This window comes from Fonsecaea erecta (assembly GCF_001651985.1).
Source record: "Fonsecaea erecta strain CBS 125763 chromosome Unknown Scaff6, whole genome shotgun sequence".
Taxonomy (NCBI): domain Eukaryota; kingdom Fungi; phylum Ascomycota; class Eurotiomycetes; order Chaetothyriales; family Herpotrichiellaceae; genus Fonsecaea; species Fonsecaea erecta.
The window spans coordinates 1,496,064-1,514,656 of record NW_017387249.1 but is presented as its reverse complement, the minus strand read 5'-3'; the positions used below and the strand labels follow the sequence as shown (position 1 = coordinate 1,514,656).

General features: G+C 53.5%; 6 protein-coding genes across 6 annotated transcripts; 3 read left to right on the top strand and 3 right to left on the bottom strand.

The window, feature by feature from the left end:
* Nucleotides 1-594: 594 nt before the first annotated feature.
* Nucleotides 595-2,700, bottom strand: AYL99_07576 (hypothetical protein; the record flags this gene model as incomplete). Its single annotated transcript, XM_018839085.1, has 3 exons — nucleotides 595-1,463; nucleotides 1,520-2,011; nucleotides 2,070-2,700. 3 exons carry the CDS (start codon nucleotides 2,698-2,700, stop codon nucleotides 595-597), a joined length of 1,992 nt encoding a protein of 663 aa, XP_018691853.1.
* A 611-nt stretch (nucleotides 2,701-3,311) lies between these two features.
* Nucleotides 3,312-4,139, top strand: AYL99_07575 (hypothetical protein; the record flags this gene model as incomplete). The annotated part of the gene is made up of 1 exon (XM_018839084.1): nucleotides 3,312-4,139. One exon carries the CDS (start codon nucleotides 3,312-3,314, stop codon nucleotides 4,137-4,139), a length of 828 nt encoding a protein of 275 aa, XP_018691852.1.
* Nucleotides 4,140-5,892: 1,753 nt separating this feature from the next.
* Nucleotides 5,893-7,677, bottom strand: AYL99_07574 (hypothetical protein; the record flags this gene model as incomplete). Its single annotated transcript, XM_018839083.1, has 1 exon — nucleotides 5,893-7,677. One exon carries the CDS (start codon nucleotides 7,675-7,677, stop codon nucleotides 5,893-5,895), a length of 1,785 nt encoding a protein of 594 aa, XP_018691851.1.
* A 679-nt stretch (nucleotides 7,678-8,356) lies between these two features.
* On the bottom strand, nucleotides 8,357-9,545 carry AYL99_07573 (hypothetical protein; the record flags this gene model as incomplete). The annotated part of the gene is made up of 2 exons (XM_018839082.1): nucleotides 8,357-9,247; nucleotides 9,333-9,545. 2 exons carry the CDS (start codon nucleotides 9,543-9,545, stop codon nucleotides 8,357-8,359), a joined length of 1,104 nt encoding a protein of 367 aa, XP_018691850.1.
* A 2,236-nt stretch (nucleotides 9,546-11,781) lies between these two features.
* AYL99_07572 (hypothetical protein) lies at nucleotides 11,782-13,880 on the top strand (the record flags this gene model as incomplete). Its single annotated transcript, XM_018839081.1, has 6 exons — nucleotides 11,782-11,857; nucleotides 11,929-11,993; nucleotides 12,047-13,159; nucleotides 13,217-13,321; nucleotides 13,382-13,546; nucleotides 13,686-13,880. The coding sequence occupies 6 exons, from the start codon at nucleotides 11,782-11,784 to the stop codon at nucleotides 13,878-13,880; spliced, it is 1,719 nt and encodes a 572-aa protein (XP_018691849.1).
* A 1,994-nt stretch (nucleotides 13,881-15,874) lies between these two features.
* AYL99_07571 (hypothetical protein) lies at nucleotides 15,875-18,061 on the top strand (the record flags this gene model as incomplete). Its single annotated transcript, XM_018839080.1, has 5 exons — nucleotides 15,875-15,982; nucleotides 16,072-16,623; nucleotides 16,684-16,829; nucleotides 16,885-17,421; nucleotides 17,536-18,061. 5 exons carry the CDS (start codon nucleotides 15,875-15,877, stop codon nucleotides 18,059-18,061), a joined length of 1,869 nt encoding a protein of 622 aa, XP_018691848.1.
* Between the last annotated feature and the right edge of the window lie 532 nt (nucleotides 18,062-18,593).

Sequence of the window (18,593 nt, the reverse complement as noted above, 5' to 3'; positions counted from 1 at the left end):
AGTTATAATGTCGACGAGAAGCTGTCGAGAGAGGCACCACTTGGGGGGGTCCATCATTGTGGGTCTTCAAAGGGCATATACATGACCAGGGGTCCTCAGGAGAGGGCATCAATCAGTGGAAGCAAGCTCCGACAAATCTAATAGGGGGCCAAGGCACTGCCTCCCTTTGCCCCGCTCATTAGTTGCTGTGTGTGAGGCGCACACTGGTCCACTGTTCGTGTCATAGTAGTATATTTCTTGCTGGACAGCTCCAGCCAACCTGGGGTTTAAATAGTTCCGTAGTCCCGGATCCGAGGCAAAGGGTCACCGGATGTGGGATCCCCACACGGAGAAAGCAAGTTCATGCTCGTGTCAAAGTGATGCTCCATGCCTTTGGGAGCAATGGGGCATCATTTGCATTTCTTCTCATCAGGGATGGAACTCAGCTGAGAAGCATGTGGCAGTCAATGCCGAGGCTACCAGGGCCACCCTTGCTTGCCAGGAGGCTGTACAAGATAGGAAGAAATCTCTCCCCCGCCCTGCTTCTAGTTCGCAATAACACAATAGCTCTCAAACACCCCTGGTGCCAGCACAAAGGTGGCACCTGGAGGGATGCTATCCATGTCGACCCTCGTAGGCGGAGGTATATGCAGCTCTTTGGGCTATTTTGACGTCCATCTCCCTTAGTGCCACTCTGTCATAGCTTTCCGTTCCCTGTAAAGGCCCTTTGATTGTGGGCATTCCATGCTTCGTTGTTACAATGCAGTGACGGCAGAAATCCAAGAGTGGGAATGCACTGGTGTCGGGGACATGCCTCGATCTCTCGGTGAATGTCGCGGCACCCAGCGCCATAAAACACAGCACCAGGGTAAGTCCACTCAGGACCACATAAGCTATGACAGACGCAAGTCCCACAACAATCTGATTCCTGCTCACGGTGAAATACACCGGGCTGTTGCGTTCGAGGCCGTTGGGGAGAACGATGTTGTCGTAGTTCGTGAACAGAATGTTGCTCGGCAGCTCAGAGACAACCTGACGTTCAATGTAGCCTGTCTGGCAGAAGTAAATGGGAATTGCCAGCAGCGCCTGCAGAGAGTTGACTGCTCTTGATTGGAGGGCCGGACTGCGCGAAACGAGCTCGGCGATTGAATTTAACATCGAGGCAATCATTGCTGGGAACATGAATTTGCCAGCTCCGAGCCCCAAGATTTCCAGTGTCGTGGATGTTGTCAGGTCCGTGTCGTTTGCAAGACCCAGGAAGTTGTCCCATGCTTGCAATAGATCAGTTGACTTGAGGGGTGCCGTTGTCTCTGACATTTTGCTGAACTCGTGAGAGATGATAGTGCCGTTGAGTCTCGAGTACGCGATTCTCGCATGGCGGAGAGTCGAGGATAGACTCGTTGACCAAGTTGGTGTTGAATTCCATGCTGACTCCTTGTCACAGTTTCTGGCCAGGGTGTCGGCATAGCTGCAGCTTGAGTATCCTAAAGAGATCAGCAACAGTGCCGGCAAGTCTTCGAAGAAGGAGGCTTCCACTTACTAGCCTGTATCTGATTCGAGGCTACGTTTTTCGCGCACAGTCTGAAAGCACCAAGAGTAGACCCAACCGCCTCAGTGTAATAAGTCCGGCATTCTGTCCCGTTGTCAAATACCCAGCCAGCATCTCCTTCAGTGAAGCGGAGCACATAGCCTTGTTGATCTTCAACAAGCCAGGAGTCGGCTCTCGGATGTGCATCCGTCGTTATCTGTGCAGCTATCTCCTCCTGACCTGCAGCGAGGTAAATAGATCGCTCGCACGTTCGTCCACTACCCACACCGGCTGTGGCAGTGCAAGCTTTCCTGCGACTGGCGTCCGAGATGTCTACGGCGTGAGTCGGGTCATCCAGAAACTGGCTGAAAGAGGCTCCGAGTAGGATGTCCGTAAAGGGTGACAATGTGATGGCCACGCTGGTGTTCAAAGATCCCAACCCAAAACCGAGCGGTGCGACTGTCTGGCCCACCTTGTCAAACCTGAGCACGGTTCCCACCTCACCTGGAGGTTGTCAGTGGTGTCTAGGTGTTAGGAAGGGGCCGGAAAAGGGTTCACTCACTCATGATCAAGACTCCCAATATCGGCAATAGCACCACAGCAAGGAGCCTAAGGCCTCCCCAGAGTCTTGTCCTGGCACTGGACCGCGCCTCGGCAGTGAGTTTTATCAGTCCCAGAATCCCAGTTCCCTCTTGGAGGCACAAGTATTCGGTCAGCGGTATGCCGCCTTCGCGGACTGTCAGAAGCCACTGCAATAGCTCAAATGAAGAGGCCACGGTAATCGCAAGCAGGAACGCCGTCACTTCAGACAAGGCTCGGAGAACAAAAATCGCATTGCTCGGGGATGAGTTGATAAAGTCACTCTTCCACAAACTGGGTCTAATGGCGTACAGCGCTGTCAGAGCCAGCAGGATGACAGTGAAACATGCTGGAACCCATGCAATTGCGATTCCCCTCCTCTTCCTCGCATTTCGGCCAACACCAGCACCAATCGTGTCTGACGGCGCTGTTCCCGCACTGTGGGCTTGTAAACTTGAAGTATTTCCATGGCCCTCTTTTGATGAGCATTCGGATATGGCCAGGCTCACGACCCTGTCAACGCCTGGGCCGTCAGCTTTGTTGGACTGCGCATTGTCCTGGAAGGATAGATCTCGACCTGAGTGGTGAGACCTGGGTCGCTCAGATGCTGCCATGTTTCTTGAAGACCTCTACAGCAGTGCAGAGGCAGACGAGGCAATCATGAACATCGAGGTCCAAAGGTGGACAGTGTACAGAAGACATTGTGATCTTGGAGACGTGCCGTAAGGCTGAAATACTAGGTAGACGAACCCAAGACACGACGCGAAGCTCAGGGGATGACTGATTGTTGAATTCAATACGAGATTTAAGAGTGTTACCAGTCCAGCTTGTTCGACGGTGGAACCTTGTTGGCTCGTGTTCGCTAGATTTGAACCCCTTGAGGCTGGTGTGCTTGGAAATAGGGCTGTTCTCGACCGCTCTCGACGCGAAAGGACTCAGCCGCTTCTAGATAGCGTCTCACAAACTGCCAAAGTCAAACAATAGTTTCATCTGTCTGTTTGCTGGATTTATACGAGGCGATAGCACTTGCCCTCCAAGCAGTGGTCTGCCTGCCAAATACATAGTGGATGGTGTGGCCAGCTGTGATGGCTAGCAACAGTAGATTCAATACAAGTACTCCTACCACCAGTATATCCTTGCGCTTCCAGCCGTCCGCGCCGTGCCACGACTCACTAGCATTGATACTCACATTCTCATCTCGCCGTGAGTTTGCCGGTCCACAGAGATGTGCAGTACCTTCATATTTCCGCTGGTGCTGGGGTTTCTCGGGTCAGCATTCGCCATCACCCAGGCTCCCAAGCTTCCTTCCCTCCTCATTCGTCAAGAAGGGGACCTTGCATCCTGCGAGCTGGTCAATTCCATTGCCGCGGCATGCTCTGCGAGTACAAGTAACCTTTTCGATCAGGGTTTCAGCGTTGCGGCTTCCTGCCTCTGTTATTCGGGATCGGTGTATCAGCCTTCGATTTACGACGGGGCTATCGAAACATGCCTGGCGTATCTGTCCACCGCCTCACCACCACTGTACACTTCACTTGCTGGAAGTGGCCAGACAGGGAGTCCCTGTGCATCGGTCGGCGACGTTCGTACCAACACGGCGATCGACTCCAACCTCATTTCTTGCTCGTCTTGGTACAGCATGGAAGCCTCGTGCTCCGGCGACAATATTAACTCGTCGCCCCCACCATTCTCAATCCAAGCAAGCTGTCTGTGCTATACGAGCTCAGTATTCGCCCCTTCGGTCTTTGATGGCTACTGGGACGGTTGCCTGGACTACTACAAGACCGCATCCTCGGCCTACTACTACGAAACACTGTCCTCACCAGGGAAGGATCTCAACACGCCTTGTGCGAGGGTTGGCGATGTCAGGACGTCGACCGCGGACAGTTCGAGTTCTGCTGCTCCAGGCCAAACAATGTCAACCACCCCTACCACCACCGCCAGCACGAGTAGCAGCAGCGCACCTATTCAATCGGTCACAGGAGAGAGTGCAGCATGTGCTTTGCCTGTGCCTGGTGCATGGTGGCTTCTTTTGACAGTGATGCTACTTCTCTGATTTCTTTGACGGGAAGATTGATCGTGGTCAGCAACTGCTGGAAAGTGTAGATTAGTGTGCCAGAGTACTAGTTACCAAGTACTAGTAGTCCCAGTCTCGCATCATCCAAAAGCTCAAGTCACTACAATTTCTGGCCCTGGCGTCGGGTTAGGCTTGCGCGTCTTGACTTTCCCAGTAGCATAGCTGTCCGACTGAATTAAGGAGTCATGAATCGCAACCTGGACCAGGTCGTGTCCAATATTGAAGCGGGTCCAGACTCAGTTGAGACCGGCTCATTAAACTCCTGAATCTGGCCTGGGCCCAAAACAACTTGACGTAATTGTGAGCTTCCTAGGATCTGTAAAGCAGCCGGACAGGTACTACCTTACTGTATAGACGAGGTGTTGATTGTATCTGACGCGCGACGCTGTATGGAACAGGCACCAACACGTATCCAAGATATCTATATCAGAATTCAACAGTCCGGCTCAAGTTGTACTGTAATCAACCTGCGCATGGCTGCATCAATATTGGCAACCTACACGTTCAAACCCGCTTCAGAAGGTGTCGGGCTGGTTTCTAAATATCGGGAGTCAGCTCACTCTAATAATTAGTATGTACACCTGGTTGCACCACTGCCATGCCTCCAGAACAGTGTAAGGGGAGGGGTTGACGGACGAAATAGGAAAGTTGGACTGTTAACAGAAATGTAGCTAGTCTGCTTTGGTCGAAATTAGTGATGCGCTTTACGAGGCATTATCAGGTCTATTACTGACCGAATACCACTTCTTGGACAAACCCTCCCTCTTCTTTTACTCCGTACTACATATTATATACATACCATTTCTATCTGTTTTCTAGATATTCGTCCTATGACTTGCCCACCTCATGGATATCTGCCTCTCAATCCATCACTACATCCAAAAAAAAGGTAGGAACACTGTTCGCTCATGCGCCTACATCGGCCCAGTAAGCCAAGGGCGCCTGTGGGCTCCCACCGAGCCCCCTGGGCCAGCACGGCACGATATGCCGCCCTCACAAGCCCCCATAGCAACTACCTGTTTAGCCCTGGCATCGCATACTTCACACAACTCACTTATGCCCATCGGTCTTTATAGGTTCTGGGGTAACCGCTATACTTGGGGAATTCTATTATGTTTCGAGTTCTTATGCCTATATACGCTAGATATCTCCCTGTATAATTTATATATAGTGAGTGTGTACTCGTTTAAATATCCCCGTCGATCGTTATAGACCAGGAAGAGATCCGCGACCTAATAGTAGTGTCCCTTGAAAAGCTTCATGAAGACCATTTTCCGCCTTGGGCCCCTTGGTACATCGCATCTCGAGAAGGCCTTATAGAGGAACAAGGTCTTACAGGTGTACGTGACCTCCTGGAACCGTCCGATCTAGGGTTCGCAGTCGTCCCTGCATTTTCCAGTCGTCTTCAGGTCCATAGAGTCAAGTAATACCACAACCACCGACAGCTGAATAGCGATGGGGGTCTAGCCTATTCCGATAGTTCATCGGCCAGCCGGGAGTCAGCTACATTTGCGCGGGCTTCTGTCTCTGAGATGTGCGGCCCCGTGGGCAATAGGGATGGACAAAGGAGCGAACAAGCTGTCAGCATTCGGCTCGCTGAGACCTCGATGACAAGTTGAAAATAAACCGCAAAAATATAGATGTACATGAATTTGGCTAACCATCCAAGAGGTACCGGAGACCGGGTGATCCGTATTCCATTAGCTGAACTTTCCTTGGTGGACAAGACATATCAAACGCCAAAGGAATATTTCATGGACTTTTTCACTCGGACGACATCCGCAGCGATGTCACTGACTTCGTTCTTCTCCGCAGTGGCTGCGGGTTTCGGCCTTGCCAGACCATTGCCGCGTGGTTGCGTCTTTGGCCTCCTTAGGCGATGGAGTTTCAAGGCTCTGCCCATCTGTCCGGCGAGCCAGGGGATCTGGTCCGGGCGAAGCAACGAACCAAGCCTGAGTGGCTGCTTCTGCGCGCCGGTCAAGTCGAGTGGCTCTCCCGCCAGGCCCAGGACAAAGGCCATGGGCCCGATGATGTTGTAGCCGCCCATGCAGAGGTTTTGGCGTTTCCTCTCATCGGCAGTCAAGGGCACGACGTTGTGGTCTCGCGCATATTCCTTGGCCGGACTGCACGGATTCGAGTAGGGGTCTTTGTCCGGCCGCGACGGCCACGGGTACTCGATGCCGGCCGTGTCTGAGAGCTCGTGGATGGATCCGGTTTCCATGCGGCTCCCGAGATGGAACGGGACCGCGGCGGAAATCTCGTCAACGCACCGTTGGAGCGTCTCCTCAGCACTCGTCCTCCACCCCTCAGACTCAGAGAGCAGCACGTCGTTCTCCCTCGGCGTGGCCCGCACCGTTTGGTCCGCGCAGAGCGTCATCTTCAGGAGGAGGAGCCTGTAGCTGGTATACGCATGCCACACGCCGGCGATTTGCACGGACGGGTATACGTTACAAAAGGAGCCATACAGTCCCGCCTTTCTCACCGATTCTGGGATTTCGTCTGCTGCGAGTCGCAAGGGCGCGTAGAACGAATATTGCGCGTCGGCCCAGACCTGCAGGCGCTGGTCGATAGCAGCCGCCGTCCTCCTGAACGACGCTATGATGCTGAGGTCCCTTGCAGTGAGCACCTTCTGGCCCTTCGCGAATCCGGCTTGCAGAGTGGATCTATATTGCTCAAACACGGCCTGCAGGTTGGCGAGGTCGATGGCGATCTTGTCGAGGTCACTGGCTGGGTTATATGGCATGGGGCCGTCGTCTTCCCACACCGCCGGGTCAATGACAACGGGCTGGCGAGTCCGGATCGCCTCGGACACCATAGTGCTGCGCACCTCTTGCAATAACCGCTTGGAGGCCATGTCCCGGAAGCCCCTGCTCTTTCTGTACCTGACCACGGCATAGGCGCCTCTCTGGTGGCTTCCGTCGACCTTGGCCATCTTGCGGTAGGCAATCAGTGCATCCCGGAACTGCAGAGCAATAATGGCAATCAGGGTCGTGTCGGACTCACATCCCGCCGGGGTCATAAGGGTCTCCTTCAGGAGGTCGATGGCGCGGCCGTAGTACTGTCTCGACAGTGTCGAGTCTGGCGCCACGCCACGCCACATTGCGAGCATGGTCGCCGTCAGAGAAGCCGTGGCGGCCGATATCAGAGAGCCCTGGTCGGTCGGCTGGTGGTAATACGGGATCAAATGCTCGAACAATCCGCGCGAAGACTGCACGCCGCGCCCACCCATCATGTAGTTGTGGGAGAAGAAGCACAGCGAGACAAAGTTCTCGTCCTCTTCGAGACTGGGGACCACAGCTTTGGGGTATTCGTCGTCATCGTCGTTGCCCTGTGCGGCTTGGAAGAGTAGCATCACCGCCTCGGTCTCATCTCTGAACTGTATGCCTGGGGGATCTGGCACGCCGGGGCAGGGCACCCCCCTCTTCAAGCAGTTTTTGCAGACGGGTCGGCCTAGATCGCACTTGACGCGGCGCTTTTTGCAGGTTGTGCACCCGCGCGAGGGGCCGGCGTAGACCATCTTCACAGGGTCTCAAGATACTATTTGCGCTTGCGCCGACAAGGATAATGTCTTCAACATATGTAGCCAGCTCGGCATGTCCATCCAAGACTAAGAGCACCCGAAGGGCAGGTGAGGCTGTCGAGAAGCCAGTGTCTCTGTCGAAGCCATAGGGCTGGGAGTTGATGGAGAAGGAGTTGGTGCCAAAGACCCTTCGTGAGGAGAGTCGATTTAGCATGAAGCCCGATCGCCAATCCCATCCAGTCAGAGACATGCCAAATGCATCACTTTTCGCTTCAGCAGGAACCGGCTGAACTCAATCCTTGGGGGGCCTGACTTGGGCGCCTCAATCCCGAATACGAGTATGGTTCGGTCCCATTGCTTCTTCCCTCTTTCGAGCTGGCAGCAAACACTCTCCTCCTCCCATGATGCCAGGCTTTGTCGTCGGTGCAGAGGCGTCTCAGACAGTGTGGGTTTTCCAGTCGGGCGAGCGACGTGTGGTGACCGACTGGGATGATGTGATGTTTCGATTGAGAGCTATATAGATGAACTATTTCAAGGTTGTAAAACAGTAACGGTAGACTGGGAAAGTGCAATTCAGATCCTTCTGGGCACGACAAGACAGTCTCATAATAACATGCATGCCCTTCGCGCAACACTGGTTTCTTCCTAATACCGCAACGCAGGTCTTCCTCACTCGTCACTCGTCCACGCGGGCAACCACGCCCTTTGACTCAGCCGAGCTCTGACTGGCTTTGGCTTGGCCGATGGCGTCCCGGGCCAGAACATCCCCAAACCTGTCCACGGTCAAACCTGCCCGGCCGGGATGCTTGAAACCGGCCTCGACCTGCCTCTCGTAACTGACGAGCCTTAGCCTCTCGCCCTCCGCCGGGGTCAGCTTCAGGTACGTCTCGACGCCGATGGCGTGGACCGCCAGACAAAGCCACACCGACATGCCGAACGTGAGGTGGAACGAGGCCGTGACGAACTCGGGGCCGGGCCCGTGCACGTTGGCTTTGATGACCACCGGTGCGCTCGAGTTTGGCGCCGTACACTCCGGGTAGAGGTATGGGGTGGGATTACCCGGCCCAGGCGGAGCGCCGTACAAGGTGTACTGCTTCCAGATGTCGCCGCACGTCTGCACGTCGAACCAGTGGCCCTGCTGGTGCTGGGCGATAAAGGTGTTGGCGGCCATCTGGACCAGGCGCACCGAGACGATGCTCGCCGCGTAGACCCAGGTCCGGATCATCCATGCCCGGTGTTGGTCGATCTGCAGGCGTTTGATGTTGACGTATGCCAGCACCACCGAGACCGTGGTCATGGTTCCCAGCAGACCAAGGCCGGCTTGGGTAGACGGTGATCCGCCTCCTGCGATGGGAATCACCATGAAGGCGCCTGCGGTGCCGGTCAACAGCAAAAGGACAACGGTGTAGCCGTTCAATCGGTGGAAGAGCACGAATTTATGCCTGATCGCAGGAACGAATTGGAAGCAGACTAAGAAACCTGCCGGGAGGATACAAGCGAGATGGAGGATGATCCCGACCCGCTTGTAACCTGACTGATAGTGAATCGCATCTCCTGGAATGGTACTCTGTATATGATTAATCCAGCGTCAGTCTCAGTTCGGAACCTATGGAAGAAAGGCCTCTCTGGGTCCAGGCAGGGCAGGAGTATACCTTCAGAAAGATGCCGTCAATGTTCAAGTACTGGAGCCGGGCAAGCACAAACCCCATGAGGGCCCCGACGAGTATGACGAAGAGTATGAAGTTGTACCCCCTCTTGAAGCCGAATGGGTGGTATATGCGCCGCGCGAACTTGAGCCAGAGCTGGCCACCATTGACCCCGGGACTGTGCCCTGAGGAGTGGTGAACGTCAAGAGACATTGACATTGTGAATGAGGGTTCCGGTCAGCGAACTGATATGGACGAGGAAAGAAAGGAGGCAGTATGAAGTGCGCCAGGGTGAGTGATGTTCTGGGAGGGTGTTATACCACCCTTCAACTTATGTGCTGGGATTGAATGTGGCATCAAAGCATTCCATGTTGGTGGCATGGGCTCGACCTTTATAGACAAAAGCATCATCCAGGAGATCTGCCCTTCACAGATTCTCGCAAACTGGTCCAGAAACAGAATACTTGAGCCCCTGAGGCTTGGGTCTTGACTCGCATTGGTGAATGCTCTTTAGCCCTGGGTGGGCCATGGTCCTGGCGGCGCTACCGGTGGTTGCCTGCGGAAAGCCTGACCAACCTTCTGCGCCAGACGATAGGGCAAACGAATCAACGAGAATATCAGTAGAAACGAGCACCGCCTTTCGGGCTGGATCAGCGATGCTGGAGCATCGACACTAGGTCGATTGCACTCGAGTTTGCGAAGCGAGTCCCGATCCGGAAACGGGCTTCTGCTCAGATGGCGCCTAAGCTCCTTTTGGACGACTTTGCGAAACTATTCTCGATTGGGAAGTATCTTTGATTTCTGATGGTACTATGCCGATCAATTGCTTGCAGGATCCTACCTTGAGATAGAGTTGATGTGCGGCAAGCGATGAACTTGGGTCCGGTGTCGGAATCTGGACATGCGTAGGGACATTCAATTGATTCGAGTAGAAAGCGCACATCTCACTCGTCCCCTCGCTTCTAGAATAACCTATTTCACTATGCATTTAGAAACTCGTCAGCAAGTTGCCGGCGCTGGGACTTCCTATACCAACTTTGCTACCGCACAAAATTTGAATCCGTCCACTTTGGGGACTCGCATATCAGAGCCACCAAGCAATAGGCCCAGGCAGCTTTCGACCACCAGGTGGAAAACTCACCAACTGGAACCACGAACAGCTGATTTACCTGCTGAGGGGAACCCTTACACGGTGCTGTCCATGTCCCTTCCAGCTCGTTTTCAGGGCCGAAAAAATGACTGAATTGCTGAATGCAGAATATCTAGAAATTCTCCGGATCCCAATGCCCCGACTGGCGAACTTGCTCGGCGGCAGCAGATCGAGTCAGATCGGTTTGTATACATATTGTCGAGACTTATCTTGGCCGTGGCGAGGCGAGAACACGATACAAAGCACCACCCCTGTCAAACCCTTATCTTCGACCCCAGGGTAAAACATGAGTTGCGTGGCGGATAGACGGCTTCGTCGTAAAGGCGTGGCAGGATGAAAACACCTCACCAAGAACAAGCATCGAAGCTTAGGGGAGGGCAGAGCCAGAAGGATTCAGTACCGATGGGCATCAAGCTGCGGCATTCGACAACAGTCCAGCCTGGCAGCAAACAGCTGCAGTCTCAGTTGTTATGTCGAGCCTACTACCGCATCAATTCCTCAGCAGTCTCAACGAATCTGGGCCCCCAGCCCGCATGCAAAGTTAACTTCCAGTTTCTGCAAGATATGGAATGAAAGGATTGGCTTTGTTACAATGTTGGTCATGAGCACCTTCGCGCACACCTCGAGATGCAGGTCTTCATCGCCACGCCTGATCTCAAGTTCCAGATCTTTCGGTCGAGACGGTATTGGAAGTCGAGATCCTGAAAGCATTGACTGCGGAATGGGGAGGCGTCCATCGTAGGAGGCGACTCCACTATGCATTGCTATGTCGAAGGTGGCGAAAGCCCTCAAGTTGCGCGGAATGGCCAGCGATGGAGCCAGCTTGAGTTTATCAACCGGTGATATGTGAACCGGAGGGTTTCTGATTAGAGGCTGCATGCAATAAGCCTGTGACACCTTCTTGTGATTACAAACGCCGAAGTGGTATCTACGGCATCTGCTCACGGAAATGTGTTTTCAGCCTTCGGCCGATGACCGACAGCCAGCCCCTGAAGCTCTTGGTCTGGCGCATAGAACCCAAGGCTAACGAACCGGGCTATTAGGTGGAATTTGATTGGTCAGCCTGCTCCAAATCCCCCGGTCCCACTTCTCCATGCTTTGCCATAGACGACAGGCCAATCCGTATGGGGTAATGAAGGCCACGGGAGGTTGGATGGAGTTGTGCGGTCTAGACTTACTTACCGAACTTGACGACGGCTCGACGACGTCCAGGGAGGCATAAGAATCTCGAGTGTCGTCGCGAGGGGCCTCTACTCCCTCGTCGAGCACTCAGCCCTCAATCACCAACATAGAGCAACCGCGAAAATGAGTGACAGTCATGTCGTTTCAGAGATAGGAGTGCAGACAGACTTCCCGCCCGGAACCGTCTTGCTTTACGACCGTGAGTTGTTTTGCAAGCTGCCCAAGACCTCTTTGCAACAACAGCTGACTTACAATGCCTGCCATACACAGCGGCCAGGGCGTCGACAGAGATCGTCCTCCATCCCATTCCATCAGTTGATCCAAATGACCCCTTGGTTAGTCCTTACAAGCCTCGCACCCGTAGCAGCCGTGCTTACCTTTGTGGAAGAACTGGTCCAAATGGCGCAAGGCGCTGAACTTCACATTGGCCAACATCTTCGTCCTCTTCACTTTTGTCCTCCTCGACATCTCCTCAGTGGCGTACGGCTCATACACGGTAGACCTGAACATCACATACTCGACCTTCACAGTCGCATCCGCCGTCGGATTCACAGGCCTCGCCATTGGGTGTGTGCTTTTCATACCGTTTGTCCACAAATACGGCCGGCGTCCCATTTATCTTCTGAGCTGTGCTGTGCAGTTTGCCTCCGCAATATGGTACGCCAAGATGAATAGCGGCGGCGAAATGATTGCCGTGAGCTTGTTGTCCGGTCTGGGGGGTGCCCTCAGCGAAACCCTCGTCCAGGTCACCATTGCCGATCTGTTCTTTGTGCATCAACACGCGACCATGAGCGCTATCTTCTTGCTCGTGCAGGCTGCGGGATCCTTCTTAGGTCCGGTTGCCGCAGGCTACGTGGTTGTTTCGCAAGGCTGGCGATGGATATGGTGGTGGTGCGCCATCTTCCTGGGAGTCAACCTCTTCCTCGTCGGGGCCCTGTTCGAGGAATCCAAGTACATCCCTGAGCTAACCGGTCATCCACCGGCAGCAACGTACCTGACCGAGGTCACCGCGACTGACAAAGACAACAAGAACGACCTGGTGTTTGTAGAGAAAGGCGACAGGGACCTCCGTCACATCCATTTGAAGCCACGATCATACAGACAGCGAATGGCCCTGTTCACCAAGACAGAAGCATCGGTCACCCACCATTTCTACCAGCCATTTATCATTCTTTGCATGTTCCCAGCCGTCGCGTACACAGCCATAACATATGGATGCTTGATAGCATATTACGCTGTCATTGTCTCGGTGGTAGCTTCGACCATCATCTACCCACCGTACAACTTCAGCGCATCAAGCCTGGGTCTGATGTCTATTGCTCCCTTCGTGGGCTGCGCACTGGGCAGTATTGTAGGCGGACCGCTGAATGATCGACTGATCAGCTGGCTCGCGAGAAGGAACCGAGGAATATTTGAACCGGAGATGCGCCTCTACACGTCTTTACCAGCGGCAGTCCTCAACATCGGCGGCATTCTGATTGTGGGGCTGGGTCTTGCGCATGTGAGACTCTCCCCCTCAGCAATTGTTGGTGAATGATGCTGATATAAGAACTTTCAGGGCTTAGCGTGGCCAGCTCTCACTATCGGCTTCGCAATCTTTGGCTTTGGTCTTGTCATTATCGGAGATGCTGCTCTGGCGTACTTGACCGACTGTTATCAGGATGTGAGTTTGCAACTCCTTTGCCTTCGCAAGCGCCGTCGTCATGATTGACTGAGATGGCAGATCGTTGGCGATGCACTCGTCGCCGTCGTTTTCGTGCGGAATGGATTGTCTCTCGTCATCATGTTCTCTCTGAGCCCCTGGCGCTCTGCACTGGGGATTCAAAACCTCTTTGTATCGCTCGCCATGATCGCCCTTGCGATCTTCCTTCTTCCCATTCCACTGATGGTATGGGGGAAGAAGGCCAGAGTTAAGACTGCTGACAGATATCGCAATCTTTCAAACCGTTAGTCATCACGGCGAACTGTCGTGTGATAATGCTGCGGGAGTGGAAGCTACGTGACAAAGGACTGTCTCTTCATTCTAGATGCCGAAGCCAGGGCACCGAAATGAGAAGATCCTGAAGTCGTGGGAGCTCAAAGTGGAAACGAACATCAGCGAAATGGGGTGTTGTCTGATTCTTCTCGCCCCCAAAATCTGTAAACTTAAGGTTATTCTCCTCACAGACCTGACCATTCTGAATCTTAATCTTGTGGATCTCATGGATGTCGTCGAACAATAGATGCCAGCCTGCTGCTCCTTCTCCTCATTCTTAGAAGTGGGAGTCAGTTGTGGGCGTCTTGATTGCCTGGGGGAGAAAGAGACTGAAGTTGCGAGGACGATGGGCTTGCCATGGATTTTGTTGCTGGAGTCATTGTTGTGGCAGGTGTAGGTGCCGATTAAGTAGGTGTTTTGGTCGACAGCTTTGAGCTTGTGATCTGAGGCGAGGTATTGGCGGGCTCCAGTCTGGATACGGGAGATGGTCCATTCAGCTGGAGGGGTGGCCAGTTAGTGGACAGTATACATTTCGAGGGGGAGAGGAGGGGGATATCTCAGCGTGTGTTAGACTTCGCCAAAACAGCCATGTCACTAGGCTGAGCAGGTATCGATATCGAGGATATCGAGCGGCGAGTGTTACCAGGACGAAGAACATAATGCCTACGGACAGACAAGAATGTTGTTTGAATGAGTAGCCAGGTCGGTGTGACAGTCATGGTGATCAGGCCGGCGAACAGGACTGAGAGAGTTACTCCTGTCTACCGTGGCTTGTAGGTCTGCAAGTGTCGGAGTGTGCCAGCCTCGATACAGGGTCTTGAACAGGACATGAAGGACCTGCTCGAGTCAGGACGGGACATCAACCATGGATGAGTCGACAGTCTCAGATCCATACTAAAGCGCATGTCAGATAACTAAACAACAACAGGAAGAAATGCCCATGTACGCACCACTCTCCGTGGGATCGTCCCAGTGCGAGACGCTCTATAGCTTCATAGCAAGGGATTGTAGGGGTGTTGAAGCCACGATGAGGCGCTCGGCAACTGATGCCGGCAGCTGGTGGTCTGGCATGGGCATCTCGAACTCCGGATCGATGTAGTACCCCCCGTGCTTTTCGACCTCGTACTGTAGAAGCTGTTGGTGGTATTAGCACAGTGACGCTCTCTGGGATTTGGAAGCAATGCCTTTGACCCATAGCCCGTCCAAGTGAGCATTTTGCTATCTGCACCCACGTTTGCGAAGGTTGGCGGCTGTCTCCTATATACCATCGAGTAATATACGACGGGATAATTCATTCCATAGTCTTGGCAACCCCGTCAGTCACAGGTGGTCCAATGACACAAAATACGGAGAGACATGAACTCGTAGAAGCAATCATTTCCCTGTACCACGCCGGCTGGGTAGGCTGGGTAGGCTGGGTATCTTTCTCCGAAATTCTCCGTGCCTCGTAGAGGAAGTTTTGAATGAAAGAGCCAGGGTTTGGTTGCATTCTAAGTCTTCCAATATCGTGAGTTCGAGGGTGCTCCTGAGACCAGATAACGCCATTGTTCCACGACCTGTAACCAAGCTTTTCAGGCGATTCCAACGGCCGCATGCCCAACTTTGATCAGCCACATCATTAAGGTGCTCGTCCCGAGGCTTCAATATTGAGACAGCCAGTGCCTAGACTCGAAGGAAACCATCGGACCTGTGTCCAGAATAGAATGAACAAGAGCCGGCATTCTCATGCCTTTGACCGTGGCTGTCTTTGACAAAGGTATTTCTCTTGACGGTGACTGACTGGAACATGTTGAATCGAGCTCATCACATTGTCGTGATCGCTAACCCGAGTTCTCGGGTCCTATCATTTCGGGTTCATTGCCCGCACGCCTGGCGTTGAAAGGTGACTTTTTCAAGTTTCGATCATCGGGAAACGATGGTCGAATGACCAGGAGAATCCGGAAGGAGATCACGGATCTGCAATTCCGAGAAACCCAAGCAGGCGACTGGTCAACAGCCCCTTCAGGCCTCGATCAAGGCGATCATATGGAAGTCTTTTCCGGGATGGGTCATAGTGACGACAGGATCGATCTACCTTTCGTCACAAGAGAGACATCAACGTAACATCTGATCTTGCTGCACTGGGCCGTGCAGGTATAAGACTATACCCTGCACCTGGCAAAGTAACCGACATTTGGATTTTTTACATTCTGATGCACATCCCATGCATCATCAACCGGAACCATTAATCTGCGTGCCTGTATGGCAGGTTCTAACGGACGAGAACTGGCACCGTTTCCAGATGCTGACCAGTCCATTGAACAACATGATAAGCTGGGGAGCACACCGCAGTCGCCCTCGCGCAAGAAGGTGAGTCTTGCATGCCTCGCTTGCAGGAGGCGCCGCACTAAGGTATGTTCTTCTCATCCGCAGCCGCTCGACCAGACTGACTCTTGAAGTGCGACGGTGGCATACCTTGCGCCTCGTGCCTCTCCCGCAATACCGAGTGTACGAAGGATGAGAACGATGACGGCCGGCGCAAACTTGTGGTGAAGCGTAGGATAGAAACACTAGAAAAAGACCAGCATTTTCTGGATGATCTGCTCAAGGCACTCCGGGTCCTCGGACCTGACCAGTTGAATGACCTTGTCAGCATGATACGCACCAACGCCGGACGACAAGAAATCAAGACTTTCCTGAAAGACGCTTTTACCGACCCTGGAGCCGTTGATGAACAAAGCCGCCAGCACGAATACCGAAGACATCGTTATATGCTAGGTCGGATACAAGACATGATAAACCCTCCGTTGCAGCTCCCCGCAAAGCCCTGGACGACTGTTACAGACGACGATGACCTCGTCTCGCACCTCATGTCACTTTGGTTTACATGGGCGCATCCTTGGTGGCATTGGGTGGATGAGAAGCAATTCATCAAGGCGATGCAAGCTGGCGACACTTCTAGCTTGATCTGCACTCCCTACTTGGTGAACATGATACTGGCAGACGCATGCGTGAGTGTGGTTTCGTTGGCGGGATCTCGGCCATATCTCAACTGACTTGTGCACCATCAGTTACTGGATACACTGGGCGAAGACGGCGAAGAGCCTAACCTGGAGCTGCGGCAGCAGTTCTACAATGAGGCCAAGAAGGGGCTCGATGCTGAAGAAGGTCATATTTCTCTTGCATACTTGGCGGCGCTGGGCGTTCAGTGGACATAGTAAGTCGAACCCTTCTCGCTTCTGACCATGGCTGACAAGGTGCCTTCTGTACAGCCTTAACACAAACGGTCAAGACCAGCTAGGCAATGCAATACTCTACCAGCAAGTCTTCCTGACGAAAAGCCTGGGAAAGTGGCGGGCAAAGGTCGCGAAGGACCCCAAGATGACAGCACAGCAACTGAATGCGATTGACCTCTCCAGTGGGCGACTTGAATGGACGTTATACTGCCTCGGCTTGTTCGTCGGCCTGGCTCTGGAGGAAGTCCGACTGTTCGACAAACCACCCCGTCGGATACCAGTGGGCAACCCAGAGACGGGAAGCACCTGTGATGAGCACGCGGAATGGAAGCCATACCCACTTTCGCATACATCTGTGGACTGGCACCCTAATTGCCACTATCTCGCCTACATAGCGCTTGCGGAGGTGATTACTGAGGACGAGGCATTGTACGAGGAGTACAGAAGGTCTGACCCGCAAAAGATGGCGCACAAGTTCCAACGACTCTTCACAAAGGTGAAGGCTTGGGGGGAATCTATTCCACCATGCATGAGGGACCAAGATAGCTGCATGCCGCATGTTATTGCCCTGCAGTGAGTTCATCCCCCATGTCCGCTGCACGTGCTGTTTCATCCTGCTTGAGCGCAGGATGCCTCCTGTCGCATATGTGATACTAGGTTTTCGAACACTGACACTCCATTTGACAGCACACTCCACAGCTGGGTCATTATAACAATGGGCAAACAGACTGCCGCCCTAGAAGGCGGCACAGACAAGCCGTCACTAGTTTCAACGCCCCCCTCTTTCGAGAGTGACCGCTGGAAACACGTCTGCAGAACCGAAGCCGTCCGCATCAGCGAGCATCTGGACCGAATGCGCCAGAGCTGGGGTGCCGACCATTTCCCCGTCATAATCATTCAGCCCGCCACGGTCGCAGCCTTTGTGCTGCTCGAAGACCTCGACCGCCCTGACTGTCAGGCCGCCTTCTACAAGCTATGTATCGTGCTTCGCGCTGCGTGTCGGCGGTTCCGCGTGTGCAAGGGCGTTCTGCGCCTTTTGGCGAAGACGGCGAACGAAACCGGGGTTGCCGTCTCTGGCGGATGTGCTGAATTGCTTGCCGATGTGGATTATTCCAACATGATGGAGTTGGATGGCGTTATGAGGATCGATGATCTGGGTTTGGATTATTTGCTTGAGAAGTGGGATGACTTGGATCTTGAGGAGGCTTCTTGAGATGTCGGGCGCGCTCGTCAGGTCAAATCGTACGAAAGTCGCTGTGAGTGGCAATGCTACAAAGACCGGTGCCAGGTCCAGTGGCCGTCGTGCTGTGGGCATTCGTTGGGAAATCGCGCGTAAATTGGACTCGGTCCGAATAGAGAACCTCTGCTAGATGCATCTAAACCGACTTCGCATTCTTCAGCAATAACGGACGAGGTTGGCATTAGTGGCGTGGCTGGCCCTTGCGTTTGCATCCAGATACCCAATCAGTCATTGACAGTCTTTTATCGAGGCGATTGATTGAATCTTGGTAGCTCGACTTTGACAGTCTATCGATAATTCTTCCCACACACCAGTTTGACTTGCGTGGTTTCCGTCGCACATATGTTGTTATCCGGCTATTTCGTCTGGCCACAACATGTCGACTAATGTTAATTTCAGACCCGTGTGGAGAGGTCGGTACGCATGCAGAATCGCAGGATGACAGGCGACCGTTCAAGACAAGGGTGAGTGCAAAGCGAGTGCCAGGAGGGAGGTTGGAGGTGAG